The 21213-nt window shown below is 44.1% G+C and overlaps 2 protein-coding genes across 10 annotated transcripts in view; one reads left to right on the top strand and one right to left on the bottom strand.

Annotated features, from left to right (window-relative positions):
- TIGD4 (tigger transposable element derived 4) overlaps window positions 1-21213 on the top strand; it is an 827821-nt gene that overhangs the window by 5352 nt on the left and 801256 nt on the right. The window lies entirely within an intron of this gene.
- The window catches only part of TMEM131L (transmembrane 131 like), a 158243-nt gene that overhangs the window by 9070 nt on the left and 127960 nt on the right, over window positions 1-21213 (bottom strand). For 7 of the 9 annotated variants that reach the window (XM_082463494.1, XM_082463496.1, XM_082463499.1 and 4 more), the window contains 5 exons: window positions 15711-15859; window positions 7516-7640; window positions 4873-5039; window positions 3636-3821; window positions 1095-1173 (listed from right to left, as the gene is read on the bottom strand). In XM_082463494.1, coding sequence (XP_082319620.1) covers window positions 1095-1173; window positions 3636-3821; window positions 4873-5039; window positions 7516-7640; window positions 15711-15859 — 706 coding nt within the window. The remainder of the gene's footprint in view (window positions 1-1094; window positions 1174-3635; window positions 3822-4872; window positions 5040-7515; window positions 7641-15710; window positions 15860-21213) is intronic. The other 2 variants (XM_082463497.1, XM_082463495.1) reach the window with 2 other exon arrangements.

Below are 21213 nucleotides of genomic sequence, written 5' to 3'. Positions count from 1 at the left end.
TTTATGGCTGCATTGGGTCTTTGTTGTTCTGCGCAGGTTTTCTCTAGTCGTGGCGAGCGGGGGCTACTCTTTGCTGTGGTGCACGTGCTTCTCATTGCGGTAGCTTCTCTTGTTGTGGAGCATGGGCTCTAGGTGCACAGGCTTCAGTAGTTGCAGCACACAGGCTCAGTAGTTGCGGCACGTGGGCCCCAGAGTGCGCGGGCTTCAGTAGTTGCGGCACATGGGCTTCAGTAGTTGTGGCTCGTGGGCTCTAGACTGCAGGCTCAGTAGTTGTGGCACACGGGCTTAGTTGCTCCACGGCATGTGGGATCTTCCTGGACCAGGGCTCAAACCGTGTCCCCTGCACTGGCAGATGGATTCTTAACCACTGCGCCACCAGGGAAGCCCCCAGGGAAGTCTTGTTTTAACAAACACCAACAGCACAATGCTAACTAAGGTAGTCTGCAGTTTCCAATCTGCCTTCCAGCAGCTGGCAGCAACCTCCCACTCCTGGTTTACTCTCTACCCCTAACAGAAAGAGCTCGCATAAAGCTTTCCTCATCCATTCCACTTTTATGACACCACCCCCTGTCCTCTCATGGTGCCTAAAACCTAACCACACTCCTCACTCTGAAACCTTCTCCTTCTAACATACCCTCCTCTTCTCCCTCTCAGTAAACGGTGCTTGTTTATTTTGTCCGATGCTGCAGAAATCATCACACGGTGAAACTGTAAGCATGTGAGTGTCTTCTAGGTTCTTGCAAACTTCTGTGAATCATCAGTGCTCAGTTTTATTTCAAGTCCTAGAAAAGAGTAGCTGGTTCCCATCCTTACTGTTACTACTGTTCTTCCTACTTTCAGGAGTGACATCTTTTCTAACGCGGCCGTATCACTGAAAGGACCAGCGATACCAGAGACGCTCCCACACAAGCGTGTTGTCTTGGAAAGACTGTACGCCCTGAATTATTAATAAAATCAGATTTTACTTTCTCACATCCTTAAAAAGGTTTTCCTATTTTAGCCTGCAGACCCAAGTACAAAGAAGAAACACACGGAATGAAAGAAAAAAGCAGTACCTAAAACATACTGTAAAAGCTGGAAAACCAAACACTTACGTGGGATTGCAGATGTTATGAGAAAGATTCAAGGAGATGGGAGCTTCAGAGGGAAAGTCATTTTGTGAAACACTGTCTCCTGCATAAAAACAAAAAGGTGATCACAAGTTTTTATAAGCATAATTCAACTGTGTATATCCTGTGTTAAGATGCAGATCGCTAACATCGTTAACCCCTATGAGTGATTTATTTTTCACTTTTAACTGATATTCACATATTCAGTCAATTTTTTAATTAAAAAAACTTTTACGTATGAATACGTATAAAACTGGGATGATACTTCAAAAATACTTTGTGTTTTTGATCTTTTACACAATTAACTATATTGGGGGGGACTTCCCTGGTGGTCCAGTGGTAAAGAATCCACCTTACAATGCAGGGGAAAACGGGTTCCATCCCTGGTCAGGGAACTAACATCCCACATGCCGCGGGGCAACTAAGCCCGCACGCCACAACTACTGAGCTCATGAGCCTCAACTAGAGCCCTCGTGCTACAAACTACAGAGCCCACGTGCTGGGGAACCCGTGTGCCACAACTAGAGAGAGAAAACCTGCAAGCCACAACTAGAGAGAAGCCCACACGCCACAACAAAAGATGCCGCATACTACAACTAAGACCTGACGCAGCGAAAAATAAATAAAATAAATATGTACATAATAAATACATCTTTAAAAAAATTATACTGGGGACATTTTCCTGATATTTATTATACAACCTCTGAACATAACTAGATTGAGTCTTATGCCCTGTGTTACAAGCAAGGCCATCAATCACCTTTCTCATTCACCTGCTGTTGGCCTTATCCCCCAAGCGAGAGCTGCACTTCTATTTTTTATTGATGTTAAGCACCAATTTTAAAAACTCTCACATTAGCACCATCAGGCATACTGCCTTCAGTGGCCAAGAAGACCATCCCCGCCACCAAACAAAACACCGCAAGCCACCCTGCATCCAAGCCCTCATGCGTTCTCCAGCACACAGCAATAAACAGATGTACATGTATGTCAGTGTGGGGTCATTAGCCAAACAGTGTCTAAAAAGGCACCTGCAGGAGGGGCCAACAATGAGAAAAAGGCTGAGAAACAGACTGAAATCACAAGTGGGCATTTGTCTAGGTTTTTATGGTGCCAGGGCCCAGGTCTCCCAGACAGGAGCTTCTATATAGGTAATCACTGCTGGCAGGAGACACAGCAGAGGCCGCTGTAAGGAGCTGGAGGCAGTGGGAAGTGGGCTGGGCTCGGGGGGAGTTAGGGTCCCAGGGCGTCCAACAAGCCACGTGACCCCTCTGAGCCCAGGTCCTTGGAGGCACGGGAAGCGCCCCCCATGGCCCTGCATACAGAGTGAGCGTCCCATGGACGCCACGGTGACGCCAATGGAACCCCTGTCTCCCCCCTGTCCTGATAACAAAGCTTATCCTGTACTATGTTGACTATGACGGTGAAAAGGAGTGAATTAAATCTTTATGTAGACACGGAGGTATAAAAAACAACGCTGAGTGAAACAGCAAGACGCAGCATGCTTACTGAAGCATGATCTCCGTTATGTAAGTTAAAAACAATGCTCTGTTTTGTTGATGGATATATGAATGTAAAATAAAGTATGGATTAAAAGAAGACACAGCAAGCCCATGACAGCGGACAGTGAGTCTCTCAAGCAGGAGGAAGCGGAACAGACTATAAAATATTACCCCTTAAAAAAAAGGAGGGCGAGTGTGACAAAATTAAGAGTTATTAGTTCTAGGTGACAGAAATCTAGATGCTTCTTCGACCTTTCCTGTATCTTTAAGTTTTTCAAAAACAAGGGATGACCACTGTTCATAGCAACATTATTCATAAGACGCAAAAGGTGGAAAAACCCAAGTGTCCATCAACAGATGAATAGAGAGATAAAATGCAGTCTATCCACACACAACAGAATATTATTCAGCCTTTAAGAAGGAAGGAAATCCTGACATGTCACAACATGAATGAACCTTGAAGACACCATGCTAAGTGAAATAAGCCAGTCACCAAAGGACAAGTATTGTATGACTTCACTTACCAGATACGAGAGTATTCAAATTCATAGACAGAAAGCAGAATAGAGGTTCACAGGGCTGTAGGGGGTGGGGAAGGGAGAGCTACGTTTTAACGGGTACCGAGTTTCTGTTTGGGATGGGGAAAAAGGCCCAAAGATGGATGGTGGTGATGACTGCACAACAATGTGAACGTATTTAATGCCACTGAACTGTACACTTAAAAATGGTTAAAATAGTAGATTTTGTGTTATGTATACTTTACCACAACAAAAAAATGTACAAGTGAAAAAATAAACGTGGAAGTTCTTCGAACTGTTTCCAAGATACAGACTTAAAAAAATAATAATAATAATGGAGGGAGGAAGGAAGGAAGAAAGAAAAAGAAAGTGGATAAAATGCAAAGCAAAGCAAGCACAGGAATGCAGAGCCCACTGCGGGCGGGCAGGCGGCACTGGAAGGCAGACCAGGCCCCTGTTCTGGGCGCCGGGGCAGGAGGGCCAGGAGGCCTCAGTCCCAGACTCACCAGGCGGCAGGAAGTGCTGAGGGCCCAGCGTGGGCTTCTTGTCCCCGTCAGAGCTGCTGGCACTGCTCCAGCTGCCCCAGCTGCCCCGGCTGGCACGCACACTGCCCGAGGAGCTGCCACAGTCCGAGCTGGAGTCTGAGCAGGATTTCTCCCCGCGCTTCTTCCCCGGCTTCTGGAAGTAACCCTCTGTGGGAAGTGAGAGAGGAGTCGTGTTTCGCTTACAGAGTTTTCAACCTGATGCCACTTCCAGTAAAAGGAGAGAGGCCAAGTTATGAAGAAGGCAAGGCTCAGCTTCAGGATCTGCTCCCTCTGCCCATCCAGCGAGAAGGAAGATGCTCCCCGAAACTGACGATGGGCGCTGAGGAAGCTGCGGGGGTGAGCCACGGGCCCCACAGGCTCTGCCGTGGGCCGGACAGTGAACGTGGTCTGGCCTGAGAGAGTCAACACCAACGATAATCTCGACCTGAAAGTGGTTCTGGAAATAACAAGTACTTCTCTCAAGAAAATCAAGGCTACTCTCTCGGACTGGAGACATGTAGGCAATTTCTCTCTCTTGTATTAAAATGTCCACCAAGATAGATGTATGACTGATTCACCTTGCTGTACACCTGAAACTAACACAACACTGTAAATCAACTAGACTCTAATAAAAAGTGTTTTTAAATGTCCACCGAGAGTTTCAGAGTATTATTTATGTGTGGGTGGGAAGAACCTCCAGAAAGACCAAGAAACAACGCACACGTGTCTGGGAACATGCATGTCAGTGCCCCACACACCCCGCCTAGTACTTTCCTCTCCTGCCACCCTCCCCCCAACCCTGCACCCAGCCCTGGTGCCCCCAGGTCACTGGCCGGCAGCCCTCGGCGGAGCAGCAGCCTGGCTCTGCAGGAAGCACCTGGCGCAGGGGTGTGAGAACGGCCACTGTTCTCCCCTGGCTTTCCCCTACCCCTCCCTTTCACCAAGGGAGTCCTGTCTTGAGCAAGCACCCACTGTTGCTCAGCCGTCTGCATGACACAGTCAAGAATGGCCAGATTTTAGAGGAGTGGGAGGTAGGAGGGGCAACACTAGGGGCCTGGCCGGGCTCAGAAGAATCGCAGCCTACTGTCTCATCTGGACAGCTTTCCATTCAGGCTTGAGTGAAGTGACAATCTCTCACACTGGGCACTTCCCCGAGGAAACAACAATCAACAACAATCCCGACAGAAGCACTGTTTTGTAGCTCCATGCGGTTCCATACCTGCCTCTCCCTGCGAGGCAGGTAAGCTGCTTCCAATGCCAGCATCTGTTTTACACGCTTCCCCAGGGTTTTCCTGGATACACCAGCTCCTTAAGTCGATGTCACTGCTCAGTTCAGACCTTTCAAATTCACTGCACACCAGCTTTAATTCACTCTGTTCCGAAGGCCTGGAAGAGCCACAAAAAAATCATGTCTGCATTTTATCGTGCATACACACATACCTGCTTTCCTTGAGACTTAGCAGAGGTGAAAATGTGAATCTGGGACAACTTGAGCCCTCTTCTCTCTGGGTCTGCTGGGAGAAGACGATAAGTAAGGGAGAGAGATTAGGAAGAACAAGATTTTGCTGTTTTAGAATGAGAATTAAGTTGGAGCTCATTTAATCTCTTCATATTTTACAGTGAGAGGAGTAAAACTCCACAGGTTAAATGAGTCCCCCAAGGTCAACTGATAAGTGGCAGATGCAGGACCAGAACCCATGACTCTCTGTATGTCTTCCTTGGTTTTCGTGTAAAACATGACTCTCAGTAGATGAATCTGCTCCTTGGCGTCTGGGGGAAGGTCTGAGCGTTAACTGAAATCTATTCTCATTCATTCATTTAGCAAACATTTGTGGAGTGACGACCATGAGCCACGTACTGTTAGGAAAGGTGTGGCGTCTACAAAGAAGAATGAAGCTCCTCCCCCAAGGAGTTCACAGTCCAACACTTATATCTCTCTAACAAGACCATGAACTTGAGGGAAAACCTGTAATACAGCTTTGTAAATGGGGACACGGAAATGTGTCAGAGAACACTACGTGAAGACCTAGGTGATTATTTCACACAGTCCAACTTCCGTACCTCATGTCACATCTGTAGGAGGACAGGTGTGAAATGAAGCCGATGGTCTCAGTGGTTTGTGACCACTCAGGGTAAAGAGTATAGAGACAGAGTATAGAGAGAGATCGGCAACAGACAACCCAACAACCACCACCTACGTAAGCATCATGTTCTCAAAACATTCTGATTACCTACAAGCTACTTGGAAGTTATTCTTTAACAACGTAATTTGTTTCTTTAGCATGTCAGAAATCTGCTTTCAAAAATATATTGTAACATTTAATTGGCGAAATTCCACCCTAATTTTATATCTTTCTATATGTCCACATCAGAAAAACATGCCACTTTAAAGTGACCACATAAGTCCATCAAATTTTTATGAAGATACAAGGTGTGACTTTCCTTTCTATAGGAGACCACATTGCAGCTTTCAAATAATTTAGCCTAAATAAGAATAATTACTCATTAGTAAGTAGTATTTAATAATTTAATAATTACCCATCAATAATCTAATAATGCGTATCTTTCTTTTTTTCCTATTTGCATTTTGCTGATTGCAGGACACAGAACTAGAGCTTGAAGACCCCCTGGGGTCGCCTGGCCCTCCTCCTGCAGAACAGGACATTCGGGGAAGGGGGGTGGGGCGCGTGTTACAGGGCTGAATCCCAGGGTCCGAGCTCCTGATCGCAAAGGGGGCAGACGCTGTAAGCAGTGTGTTACGTGCCCCCATGCGGGGGTCCTGGCTACCACGTGGGCGGTTCTGCCACAGTTCCCTCCCAACCACAAGAGCAACCACTACAGCAGGGTGGAGTCCCTTCCCCATGCAAATCTGGAACTGCTAGAGAACAAAGCTGACAGCAACACATTTAAGTACCTAGCTGAGCTCACAAGAAAGAGAAATCCCCAGATGCCAGCGCTCAAAGGAAGAAAAGCCGGAGCGGTGTGGACGGAGGGGCAAGGTGGGAGGAAACAGGCTCCGAAGCCCACTCGAGACAGGAATCAGGGAGCTCGTCAGCGCGAGAGCCACCTGAGAGGCTCCCCAGGGACCAGGGCGGAGGGCGCAGGGGCACGAGTCTGCCAGAGGCGCTCCGTATGTGGCGTCAGAATGGATGCGCTACTGACCTGGTGGGAAAAAATTCTCGAGCTGCAGAATTTATGTAAAATTAGGCTTGGAGAGCTACTTCTGGGAACCCAGACATATGGGATCCGCACGAACACGTCAGCACCTTCATTTTACAGGTTAGAAAAGAAGCAACGTTTCCCAAGGAGGCTGCCTGACTGCCTGGGGTCATGTCCGGCTCTGCCCCTGACCAGCTCTGGGGCTTCAGGCAAACCTCGCAGTATCTGCAGCTCACTTTCCACAGCGGAAGAACCTACCTTCTGCTGGACGATCGATTGGGGCAAAGATTCTATGTGTGGGGACTATTCTCTTGCGTTATCGGGACCCCAGACGGTCAGGGTCAAGCTGGGACCGCGGGCCTGCCTGTGCCCGGGGGTCCTCTACCACCTGCTCCTCCAACGCCCCTGGTGTGGAGGGATGGCTCTGCTTTTCCCCTAAAACCTGCTATAGCTTTTTGCATTTTATTAAGTAAAATTTTAAAATTTTGCTCATCTTAAGGGGTTTTCAACAAAATAAATAAAAACATAACCAGAAGATATGTTACTTTTAAGACTATATCTTTATCTCAAAACACAAACATCTACACTCTCATATTATCTGTATCCAATGTAACAAAAATAAGACGGAAACATAATAGCTAAATGTAAAATTATAGAGTAAATAATAGATGAAAAATTTAAAGGGACTGTAAAAATCACACACCTCAAGACCTGGGCAGCACCCCTTTTCTTGTTTTTTCTACATGCTCGATTTTTATTCCAATTTAAATTTTGTAAGTTTCCGTCTTTTTTCTCCTGAAGCTTCTTCTTCCTATAAGGATCTTCCTGCTAAAGAGAAAAAAGAAAACTTTTAGTAAGGGTTTCAACTTACTAACACAAATAAAACCTGTGTATGGTTTTTTCTTTTAACTTTTGAAGACCAACTCCATCTGAATTCAGAACATTCCAGCACTAGTGAAAACAGACATACATTTCTCAATCTCTAGTCTGTTTTCATTTCCCTTCTTTCTCTACCTCCCCTCAGCCTCTGCAAAAAGAAAAAAAAAATTGTCGCCTATAAAATTTCTAAGGGGCTAAAAAGGAAAAACATCTGTTAGTAATTTATGGTCAGCTTGCCATTAACCTCAGCAGCAATAAATCCTCCGACCTTCACCTGTTTATTTGGTATGTGCAATTCACATGAATTACTACTGAAGAAAAATCGTGTAAAAACTCAACTGAGGAGTAATTTGTGTATTTATGTTTTTATTTGTTTATAGATGAACTTTAGGAGAACAGGCAAAACTCCAGAGACTGCTCCAAACTAGTTTAAGCTTTTCAAGTAAATAATGCCAAGAATATGCTTGATGTTTTTTTAATGTGGTTCTGAAAAACTTAATTTAGCATGAGACATAAATACATTATATATAATATGTATGCATATACATATATATGTACATATAAATAAAATTTTTTTTAATTTGGGTTTTTTCCTCTTTTAAATGTTAGGCATGGTCTACTAACAGGCCCAAGGGGAGGGGGACTCCCTTTTTAAGTAGCTCATATCTCTAATGTCTACTAATACTTTCTCCTTTTCTTCCTTCCACCATGCTGCCCCTTTAAAGCAGAAGAAAAATAAAAGGTTTTAGATGCCTGCACATTACATGTCTGGGGTACTGAAAGCCTCATGTTTCCATCAAAGCAATATGCTCACTACAATAAACGAACACTAGAAATAAAATGATATTTTAAGTGTACATATGGTGGGATTATGGTATTTTTGCTTTCTTCTTTACACTCCTTTATTCTTTCTCCCAATATGTATTACCTTTTTTCTCATTCTGAAGGCATTTTTAAAACATGGTAAGTTAAACATACAAAGTCCTATCCTACAGGACCGTATGCTAATCGTTTAAGTTTGATGCCAAATAGACACATTAAAGACGTATGATCAGATGCGACCCAATGTTAAACATTAAATACAAACCACATTTATTCAAGTATTGCTCTCTGTGAATTTCCAACTTTTGCTGGGGGGGAGCAGGGGGAGAGTCTGCCCCTCCCCTGCCTCACTCTGTCCACTTAAGGGCCAAGAAAGGCTTTTCAACACAGCCAGTACTTGAACCTTTCTGTCCCTCCAGGGTCACCCACAAATAAAGGACCAGCCCCAAGTGGAGCCAGGAAGGGTGATCTGGGCAGGAGTCACTCTGGACGTGGCTGCCTTCTCAGCACAACCTGGTTAGAATGGCATAACAGGCCACAAGAAGGCAGGCACTGGAGGGCCGCACCCAGCGGGGACTTGGTGGTCAGAAGCATCGCCACCTACTGTGAGTATCGGAGAGTGAGTTTCAGGAGCACGGGGGACATGCTGGACGAGGAGGTGTGGATGGAGTGCTGGAGAAGCAGGGTCCACAGCACACACAGGAGGGCTGGGGAAGAGGGGTGTGCATGTGTGTGTGTGTGTGTGTGTGTGTGTGTGTGAGTGACACAAAGAGAGACCGAGAGAGAAGCACCGGGCAGTGCAGAGGCATGGGGCCGGGGTCAGGTTGGGGAGGACAGGCCCGCAGCGGATGCCGCAGGTGGGGCAGAGGGGAAAGCAACCTGAGAGCCAAAGCAACAGACTTCTCAGGAAATGGGAGGAAGAAGACAGGGGCAATCGGCTCTTTGTTTTCTGGTGGGGAGGTGCCACATGCGAGGAAGCAGGACTAGCCGGGATCGGAAAGGGTCCACGCAGACCTGAAATTAAGACCAGTCTCTGAGGCCAAACCGCCTGGTCTGAACCTCACTCCGTGTGACAAGCTGACTTATCTTGGGCAAGTGACTTAGCCTCTCTTTGCCTCGGTTTCCCAGGTCTTCCAAAAGGCTGTTGTGAGGATTAAAGTACCTGACGGTAGTAAGCAGTTTACATAAGACTTAGCTATTATCATCATCATTGTTGAATTATTTGAACTAAGTTCTCCCATCTCGCTGAATGAGGGACAATTTAACTGGCCGCAGGGTGGGGAAATAAGATTTCCTAAGCTTTAGTAAAAGAAAAGGAAGAAATCAAAGAGAAATCACAGATTGACTGCACAAAGGCATTCTTAAAGCCACTGTACATAAGTCAAAGCGAATAAAAATAAGAGGGAAAGGGCAAACTAAGAAAAAAATCTGTGATAGTATTTAATAGACAAAGAGCTAATACCTTCACCTATGTTCTCATAGAAAACAAGAAAAAAACACTAACACTCAATAGAAAAGTGGGTAAAGGACATGAAATGAAAATTCACAAAAGAAATAGAGAAGGCCAAAAACATGAAGAGTTCCTCCAAAATACTTAATAAAGTATGTTTTTAGGAAAGACCAATTACCTCATCTTTCCATTTTGGCTTTAAAAACACAAGTGTGTTGACACTGCGTGTTTATGCCTGCAAACACGAGGACAGGCTAGGGAAGCCGTGTGTGGTACCACGTGTGTCTCTCAGCAGGGCAAGAGAAACTAGGTTAGACATTCACTTCTTAACTTAGAAAAAATATATATTTTTAAAAATGTCAGTGGTAGGATCTTAGATGAATGACTTCTTGCTTGTGTTTTTCAGAATTTTACAAAAAATGAAGGAAAATGCTTACTTTTCCCTAGTAAGGGAGGCAAACTGAGATGAGAAACAAAACACAATCACTTACCTATCCCACTGACCAAGATTTTGCCAAAAAACGGTGCTGCTGAGACCAGAGTAACACAATGGCTGTCGTGCACCGTGCATGAGGGGAAACAGGGACCCTGCTTCCGGAGAGTGAGCTGGCGGCACACACCAGGGGCCCTGACAGTTGACACTCTAATTCTATTTCTAGAAACCTATAGCAAGGATGCACCAGATATACAGGCCAGACTTAGTTCATCATGCTATTATGAAAATAAAAAGCTGCAAACAACTTTAATGTCCAACTGCAGGGGAATGGTTTGGATTACAGCACAGTTAAATGATGGAATGTTATGTAACCACTGAAAACAAAGTTTCCCATTAATTTCTAACTTGAGAAAATTCAGAATTACGACATTATAACAAAGCTCCATATACACAATAATAATTATCCCAAGTTTTTAAACACTTGCATAGAGAAGGAAGAGAATACAGAAAAATGCAAAAAGTGGTCCATTTTGGACAGATCTTGTCCTCCCTTCTTTATGCTTCTGTAATAATGATGAATTCCTTTTCTAAGGGGGATAAAAAAAGATCTGCTTACAAGAAAATAAACAGCCAGGGCTGGGATTAAAATTTAGTTTGTGGCTCCCAAATCTGGGCTTCAACCTCCTTTGCCAATAAATCTGGAGGAATGTTCCCCATGTGCTATAGACAGATCTGTACAATTTTCTAAGCTGCAAAGTCAGGCTCCAAGAACGTACAAGAAAAACAAACACTGAGCACTGCACTTGGGAATGTGTTTACTGAGAATGATTTTCTCCAAATGAACAATGAAATGGAAAGTACACTCAAGGGGGTTTAAAGAAGAGCCTACAAACCTGAGAGTGGCCCCCAGAGCCAGCAGAGAGGACCGCCCACAGCTCCGCCCCCATCCTGCCCAGGTGACTACAAGGAGCCTCGGAGCCCCAAGCACAGCCCAAGCCCCCAGACCCTCGGCCCCACTGCAGCCTCCCTGCAGCCAAGCCCACTGCCTGCACCCAGAGCAGACGTCTGTCCCGCCAGGATCACAGACCAGGAAGGGAAGGAGGAACCTACGCAAGCCCTGGGACCAAGGCCAAGAAGTGTCTGAGCGCCACGGACAGGGATCAAGACACGGCCCGTGCCCTCCTCAACCTGGTGTGAAGACACGGCCGAGGGCACCGGCACAGGGGGCAAGTCTGGACGGGAGCCAGGGGAGACTTAGGGGCTGGGGGGCATGTGAGGTGGGGGCACGGCACCCCCACACACAGAACACGGTGCAGCATCCCCAGCCTGACCTCAGGGTCCCCTCCAGACAGCCCTGCACCGAGGGCCCTGCAGTGATCAGTTCCCACCTCTCCTCCCAGGACACATCTGGGAGGGGTTGGCATTGCTCAGCTTCGTCTTCCACTTCATTGCAGGGCAGCACGGACGTCCCCGTTCCCAGTGAGTCCAGTCTCTCCTCCCCCATCCAATGACTTGACTTCTGCTCCTGATTGCGTGTCCTGTCTCCATGGCCCGGCCTGCGTGCCTGCCCTCCGTCACTATACCTGCTCCATCAAGCAGACTCAGGCCGCTGGTCTCCATGCACACTTCAGAGAACTCACGTCACCCTTCAATTCTAAACTCCACGGGGACAACTCCCAAGTCCCAGGCATGGGCCGGCCTCGCCATGGCAGCTCTGGCTCGGTATCTCCCATCTACCAGGCTCTGCCACATCCAAGTCCAGCCAACCCCCTCTGTCGGCAATGACCACAGTCACACCTGTCACCTCTTTGATTCTTACTACTGGGCAGTGCTTCACAAGTGCTGCTATTCGAAGCACTTGTTACATTCACTCCTCCAGTCCTCACGAACCTATGAGGCAGAGATACTATTATTACTCTCATTTTTCACATGAGGAAACTGCGATGTTGAGTAACTCGCCCGATGTTACAGAGTAAGTGTCGAGCTGGGTTCACACCAGCTGCAAAGTCCATGCTGCTAACCATGAGGCAACACGGCCCTGACAGACATAAAAATGAAGCTCCAACTCCCCATCTTCTAGTTACCCAGACTTAAAACCTTGGAGCTGTTTTTTGCAAATGGCTCTGCAAGCAAAGCCAGCTCCTCCCCTTTATGCAATCAGGTGCTAAGAAGTCCAGCTGGTCTTTCTTCTACACTGTCTCCTACCTCCTCTTCCCATCCTTCACCCCTGCTCCTGCCCAAACAGAATCTTGATTACATCACACCTCCCAGCAGAGGAGTAGCCTCCTGGTGAGAAGAGAGCTGGTATCCATTTCTGCCCTCCCCAACCCAGCCTCCAAAACACTAGGACTGATCCTTCAGAAATGCATTATTCACACATTCATTCAAGCACTCGGTAAACCACCACACTGGCTCTTTATAACAGGTACCCTGCCCATCTCCATGAAACTGAATTGAAAGATACTCAATTACGACCTTCAAGAAGATCGCAGCCCACAGGTTGTTTTCCATTTCTTGTCCACCATCCTCTACCCCCCACCCCCTGCCCGGTTCAGAACCCTTCGACAGCATTCCATGATTTGCAGCAGGGTCCCCAAACTGGCCACCCTCAGGCCAAATCCTCCAAAAAGACTTTTCTGTTTGGACCAATGTGCTTTTAAAAATTTGATCCTGAAATTCCTGAGCAGGCAACCTTCCCTTCCTAGTGCTTGTCCTCACTTACTTCATTGTGTCTCCAACTGAGATCCACGGACTAAAGTCTAAACTCTGAGTTGGCGTGCGAGGGCCTTGGCAAGCTGGCAGGACTCTGCCTCTGCCCTCCCCTTCCTTCCCCCTCCTGACTGAGCTCCTTCTCGGTCAGACGACTCCCTCACTGCTCCCAACCATGCCACGAGACCCGGTGGTGCCGGCTGCCCCCCTCCCCTCCTCTGCTTCTCTACACTCCCCCTGCACCTCTACACTCCCCCTGCACAAGTTCCTTCCTCCTCGGTGCTTCCCATGGCCCCTGCAAGCTAAGCTGACGTTCCCATCTCTGCAATCCCCTCTACTATGCACTGACTTTAGCACTTGACTACATGGAAATGTCTTTCTTGACAGACCACAAATTCCTGGTTTGGAATGTCTGCGATTTTCTTATTTGGTATCACTCTCATTCCATTTACTTAAATGAAAAATGCATGCTTTTTGTAGAGTTTAAGCAAAAATTGAGTAGCATAAAGAAGGAGAAAAGAAATCATGCAAAATCCCATCACTCAGAAATAAGCAGGTTCTCCCACTGATTATTTGGCAAACCTTATTCTTTAATGTGTCTTTTTAAGAACCTATACATACATAAGGATGGGAGGACAGATGATGGGAGAAATTTAGAACACTAGGACCATGAATTATTTTTAAATACAAATTTAAGGCTCAATTTTATTTGAACTTAGAAGAAAATGAAGTAGAACCAAAGGAACGCCAACTTTCAATAATTACTTCTTCTCCACATGATATATTAATTGCCTACGGATCTCTCTAAGGTTAAGGAAAAGATGGTGAAAGATATTTTCATAGGTTTTCACCCTTTTAAACTACATGTTTCAGTTTTGCACAGGATTGGCTCGCTACCAAGAAAGATAAAGTTAAAACTTACTTTCACTTACCTTTCAGTCCCACCCCATTTTTGCAGATTTTATTACTATTTTTGTTTTGTTAAAGTTTTAATATTTGCAATCTGTTTTGCAACCATAACTTCCCACTGTTTAACCAAAGTTCTGAATATAAAATGGACAGAAACCTCAAAAGACATTTAACACAGCTTCCTCAAACTTCTATCCTGGTTGGTTAAATTTCACTAACTTCATTTTTCAAGGAAGGCTCCCAAGTTCATTTGAGTTTACAGATGAATGTCTGTTGCTTTCATGCCTGAGTGCCAGCTTCGCTGGACGTAATGTTCGTGTTCACATTTTCATTCTCTCGAAGATACTGTTCCACTGTTCTCAGACATTAGATGTTTCTACAAAGTCTGAGGCAAGCCTAGGTGTGTCTTTCTTGATTTTCCTGCCTTTTCCGCACAATTCTTTAAGCTTTAAATTCAACACCTTAACCAGGATGTGCCTATGTCCAATATCACACACACATCAGCTTTTCCTGGTGTACACAGTGTGCCTTTGGATCTTTAAATTCAGTTTTTCACTCACATTGGGAAATTTTTCTTCTATTACGTCTCTGAATACTTTTCTGATCCGCTGTTGGGCCATTTACCGAGACAATCATTATTCTGATGTTGGACTGTTTTTGTCTTTGTTCCCTTATCTATCATCATCTTTTCTCCAAAATCTAAAATCTCTTAAAATTTTTCCTCCACATTCACTCTGATTATCTCAAAGCCTTTCCTTCAGGTCAATAAGTCAATTTTCAGCCACTGAATAGGTAATGTACTGTCTACATTTATTGACTTAGCTTTACAATATCTCTTCCAACCTCATCGTAGTATATTAATTTCCCTTTAAAAGCTAGAATTTTATTGAATTCATAGTCTATAGTGCGAAGTATTTTCAGAGTTCCCTTCAGGTCTCTGGATATGTTTTCATCTAGATTGGGATCTTGGTCTGTCTTCTGTATGTTCTACTCCTTTCCTTCATTTTTTACTATAGTATATTTGAACAGTTGCAATGTTATTTTTTTCACTGTGCTTGTGCTAATACACAGATAGCTCTGTCCTGTTGTGAAGTAGATAAATTCTCCAAAATCCCTTTCCCACCTTTATCTGGGAACTTTAGTTCCTATGAGATACAGGGCTGGGTTCTGCTTTCTAGACACTTTGCAGTGGCCTACACAGTGGGAAGGGAAAGAGCTGGCTGAGACAGTGCACAAGCTTTGCCCTCTCTTCTGGGATTCTGTCACACCAGGGCCCATGCACTGAAGCTAGAAAGGCATCCTTCTCCTGTGGATTCTGGATAATGCTTCTAACTCAGCAAGATTTTGCCCTAAAAATGGATGTTGGGTAACAACTGGAGAGGCAAGATATGTGATCTGGTTCTACTCCACCATCTTTACCCAGGAGTTAACCCATTTGCTTAAGAACAGCTTCTCTTGAGAATAAAAGCTATCTGGTATCACCAAAAATTGTTTTAGTATCTCCTGTATAATTAGAAGATAAATAAATTTTCTGAATACATGAACTTCACCAATTATCAATGTGGATTCAAATACATAACTATCCTCTTTGAAAAGTATGAAATACAGATGTACAGATATTACATAGATATTTGCACTCTAAGTCCTAAACTTGGGTTTTGTTCTAATAGGCAAGAAAGAAAGGAATACAGACCTCGACTGAAGGTACATCCTGCTTCTCAGAACATACGTCTTCTTTAGACGCTTTGTGAATCTTCTTTTCTGAAGAAGACTTTGTGTCAACCTTTTTCAAAGTTTCACAATTGTCTACTTCATTCTTGACAGGCACTTGCTGGTTATTCCCTTGAATAAATAAAAATGATTCAATTTCTAGCTAATAATTTCCATTCACATTCCCCATAGTTAAATCTTCTTCCTACACCAAACAATCTCATTTGATTTAATGAGATTTAGACTTAAGGACTGTTTTGACATCCACAGTGCTCTAGAAATTTATTTTGTTTATAGGTGAAAATGTACTTATATTAAGAGTTTTACAAGCAGTCGTTAAAAGAGGTCATGGGAAGAAAGTGCAGGGGCACACCATTATTCATAGCGGCATTATTCATGAAAGTCAAAAGGCAGAAACAACCCAAATGTGCATGGACGAATGGATGGATAAACAAAATGTGGTAAATACCATGGAACACCATTAGCCTTAAAAAGGAATGATTCACTGCACTACAATGTGAATATAATTAGCATTACTGAACTGTACACACAAAAATGGTTAAGATGAGGAAAAAAAGGAATGAAGTTCCGAAACATGACACAACATGGATGGACCTTGAAGACATTATACTGAGTGAAATAAGCCAGTCACAAGATAAATATCGTGTGATCCTATTTGTTTGAGGGACCTAGAGTCATCAAATTCATTGAGATAAAAAGTAGAATGGTGGCTACCAGGGGGTGGAGGGACAGAGTATGGGTAATTATTGCTTAATGGGTACTGAGTTTCTGTTTGGGATGATGAAAAAAGTTCTGGAAATGGATGGCAGTGACGGCCGTAAAATGATGTGAATGTACTTAATGCCACTGAGCTTTACAATTTAAAATGGTAACTTTTAGGTTATATATACTTTACCACAATTTTTTTTAAGTTAGGGGAGGGAGAGAGGGAGGTAAGATCTTGGGTTCTGGTCATGACTCAGACACTAATTAGTTTTACTGATCAGAAGTAAGTCTCTTAAGCTCCCTGAGCTACAGTTTCCTTATTTATGAAATGACAATACCACTTCCTCTGCCTACCCTGCCTGACTGTTATGAAGATGCAACCAGAACAGACAGAAATATAAAGGGTCACCACCAATAGACACATGAACAGCTGGAGGGCAGGGCCTTCTCCTGCAGGAAACGCCCACCTGCCCTGGGAACAGCACCTGCGGGGTGAGAACCAAGCGCGAGACAATCACGCTGGCAAGGTCTGCACCAGCAGGAACCACATCTGAAATGTGACCTTTCCTTTGTTTTTTCAAGTGACTTCACTAAGTGTATTTCTTCTTCTATCCTTGACTTTGACATATGGTCAAATAGACCTCAACCCCACCATAACTGGGCTCAGTGTTCTAATATGAATCAGAAAGGATTTCAATACCTTCCCCTTCTTTCTTTAACTGAAAATCCCTCACGACACCTTGGCCATCTGAGAAAGTGTAGATGCCCACAGTGCAAATACATCACAGCAGAGCAGGCTGCCCGCTCCCATCCGGCCCTGCTGATGGGCCTGGGGCTGCACGAGGCTCTCAACCCAAACGACAGGAGGGGGTCAAACGCCCTCCAGATTCTGCAATCCTGAAGCTACAAATCAAGCTCACTCAAAGCAAGATGCATACATTTCAACAATAACACTTAAAAGGTAAGCATTCTTTTATTTTGTTAACAGAGAATTATGTAAATATTACGTAGCTATAAAAATGCTGGGGAAGCATAAATTCCTCTGCAACACAGATTGGGTGTGAGACACCCACAGAGGAAACCATCCAGGACCGCGAATGAGCCGGGAAAGAGCCAAGAGCAAGGGAGACAGGGTCCAAACAGAAAAAGACATCATAAACAAAGACATCACTTCGGATTCCGGAAGCCATCGGTATGAACAGAATATAGATATTCTCCTCCAAAAATGTGCTGTGACTTTCCTAGGGTCTTAATTCATGAGAAAATGGTTTTCCTCAAGCTTTCTTCAGGCCAAGAATAGCACTAAAAGTATTAGTCATCAAAGTTTCTTAGGAAGGATCCAAATTTAATATCCAACACTAAACTACCCCCTAAAAAGGGATAAAGCACAGACTCTCCGAAAATTACTAATGCCTATTGTGGGGGCCAAGAATTAGGACCAACAATAAAATGAATTCAAATTCAGTCTTTGAGAAATTCTATCACGACAATATTCAAGAATTCAGAAATACCGTGAGCATATACTTCATTTAAAAAATGGAGCCATCCCATGGCATCCTACTAAGCGTGCTTACTCACAGCATTATACATTTTTCTGCCATTTATCTCACGGAGTAGGAGTATTTGAGCCACAAAGATAACAAAACAAATACAAGAACAGGAACAAGTTAACGGGCCAGAATCCGACTTGGATTTCTACTGAATCAAATCTAATTGTATGATATATTTTGAGTAAACCACTAGATCTTCATTTCCAGTTATCAGTATCTGTAAGCAAATGAGACTATTTTTTGAATTTCTGCAAATATTGGTATTTCAGAAATTTTGGAGGTATCTATCTAATTCAGTGAAAACTTTCATGTGCTATTAATTTCAAGGTTTTAGGGTATTATTAAATTTAAAAGTCCATTATCCTTTACATTATTATAAGCAGAAACAATGACAAATTTCCTAACTATTCCTGAGGCCAGAAGCAATTTGCCTCTAGCCCTAATTCTAAGTCTGTATTATTTTGATCATATAATGAAAAAATAACAGTTATAAACATTTTGAAAAGAGACAAATTTCAAAAGATCACTTACATGACACATAAAGCCCTGCTGTTGTCAGAGCATCAAGAGACTCTGGACCGTGTAACACATGCTTGGAAGGCATCGCTGTTTCACGGTTGTTTGACAGGCTGATGCCAAAAAACAAGTGTGTGAAACAGAGCCCTGAAGAATCTGTCAAGAGACTGCATTTCTAACAGGAATTTTAATTTACGATTTACTACAGGACTCTCAGGAGGAGGCAGGAGAAAGAGCAGGAAGGGGGTGACACATTTTCTGTTATTCAGAAAACACTCTGTTTCTCTACAACAACAACGGTGAGCACGTAGCCAGAGCCATTAATACACAGCCTGGAAGATTTCGTTCTCACACAAGAAGTTACCCTCAGAAAAAAACACTGTCTCAGAATAAGAGAAGGCACAGTGCTTCAGGCACCTCCAGGAGTTCTGGAGGGTTCAGGATGTCATTTCAGGCACTCTCGGGAGAAAGGCCACCTCCCCAGGCCCCGTTCCCAAAGCCAGTCTTGTCACTAGACCTGGTTCTAAGAACGTCTGTGTACTTTGGGAAAAATGGCTAGCATGTGCCACAGACACTGACTGGTTTCAACTGAGTGAGTGGAAGTTCCCGAGAGGCCATCAGTTCAGCTCGCAAGACTGAAGCTGTTTTCTTCAGATTCTGGAAAGGATCTTAAGATGGAAACACAAAGTGAAATCCTTTTCAAAGTAAGAAAAGGACTGATGCTCAAAGTTGGAAGTGAAAACTTGGAAGGTTCTTACATTTTTGGTTTTCTCATTCTTGAGTGTTCTTTACACCCTGTGACCCCCTGCCTGTCACCATCTGCCAGCTTATTACAATGCTTTCCTTCAAAATCTGACAAAGGAACCCCGAACCCTCAATATGACCAAAAGACTCCATATCTTACCTTCAAACTACAATTTGCTTCCCCTAAATTTCTCAGTCCTTTCTTATTTTTAAAATTCTCAATTCTTTAAAATGTTTAAATTGTAAATTGATGGCAGGCCACTTGTTTACTTTTTAACCTCTTTGATATTTTCCTAGAATAGTGATGTAAACAGAAAACAGTCAGAACCAAATACATGTCAGTGAAGGGATTTCCCTGTGAGGAACCTCCTGCTGACAGATTAATTCTGGAGAGAAATACAGGGCTGCAAATTAGCGCCTTTGAATTTGCTGGTATGAACATGGTGGAAAGCCAAAGTTCTTTCATCAACTCTTATGTGATCTGACCAGCAATCACCCTGATACTGCTTAACAGGCTGACAAGTCAGCTAAAGAGCAGTTTTAAAAATATTCTTGAAGTGAGAGATTGGTTTTCATTTAAAGCATCATAAGCATACCAGTCATCTGTACAGGGAGGAAAGGTTCGAGGCAGGTTTGCCATCTACAATGATACCAGCAAACCCTATGTTTGTGGGCTCCCTTATTAAATTTACTCACACTTGCTGAAGTGTTATTAGATATTATATGGTCATCTAGGCTCAACTACAGGCATTAAACAGCATGTACTGCACAAGAGGATCCAGGAGCACCAAGCCGAATCCTCTGACCCACCCTGGCACTACATGGCTGGTCCACGCCCTTCAAAGAGCTCTGATGCAGCAGAAGGCCTTCCCATCCATCCGCCCACAAGGCCACAGCCCTTGCATTCTGCAGGCACATCTACCCAGATGTCTGATGGATGCAATGGACCACAGAAGACGCACTTCTGGAGGAACAAGTCCCTCAAACCAGTCTGATTTTAAGTTTGTGTAAAGCCAGCCTATGTCAAATACTGTCCTCAGGCCTAAGTGACACATGAAACAAGAGAAAAACCCAGCTAGACTCACTCCATAATTTCACCCTTTCATGAGAGTTTTGTAGTCTGGGCCCTAGACAGTGTCCGGACAGAAATGGATGAACAGACACCCCACTGCCCCACCATCAACACCCTCAGACAAGGAATGCTGTGACTTCATGGAGATCTGGTAGAGGCTTCATCCAGGGGGCGCACTCACACGCTGGGGGAGAGGCCGTGGGGATAGCTGGCCCTGTAAACAGGAGTCCTCTTCAAGTGTGCGCACTGCTGCCAGGGAAACGGCACCAACAGGGTGGAACAAGGGGCACCGGGAGTGATGCACAAATTGCCCAAACCATGTTCTACTCAGAGGACCCTGCCTTCCTTTTGAATTAGAAATGTCCTTTGACGGAACATTTAAAATTCAGGTTGGTATTTTCCCTACTAAATGCATCAAGCTCATTAGAATCAGCCAATCTATTAATATAATCTTCTCTACAATATCAAGGAGTGAAAAATATGATGTTATTTATATTTAGATGTTTCAAATAAGATCAAAGGTAAGTGATTCTTCCAGATTAAAAAGTGTCAAAAATTTGACTCTTAATGGGAGTAGAAATATGCTTATCAAAATGGTCAGGATAGACACACAAAAATAAGCACAGGCTCTTATGCCAGAAGCCAGAGGGATCAGTTAAAGATTTAATGACAAATGTATGTGTAGGTAGGCTTCCCAGTCTAGTTTTGCTTGCATTTTTATTAACTGCATTTGCTACGAGAGAACATCTACCTTCTTTTCACCAAGAAACAACACCAGAGAAGAACCAGGGACAAGGAGCATGCAATGGTGGCAGCTGTTACATACAGAGTGTTGGTAAGTTTTGTTTCGTCAGAAACATGTCATAGGCTGATTGATT

Source organism: Balaenoptera physalus, assembly GCF_965194825.1.
Source record: "Balaenoptera physalus genome assembly, chromosome: 5".
Lineage (NCBI taxonomy): Eukaryota > Metazoa > Chordata > Mammalia > Artiodactyla > Balaenopteridae > Balaenoptera > Balaenoptera physalus.
Note: the sequence above shows the minus strand (reverse complement) of the source record. Positions and strands in the feature narration are given on the sequence as shown.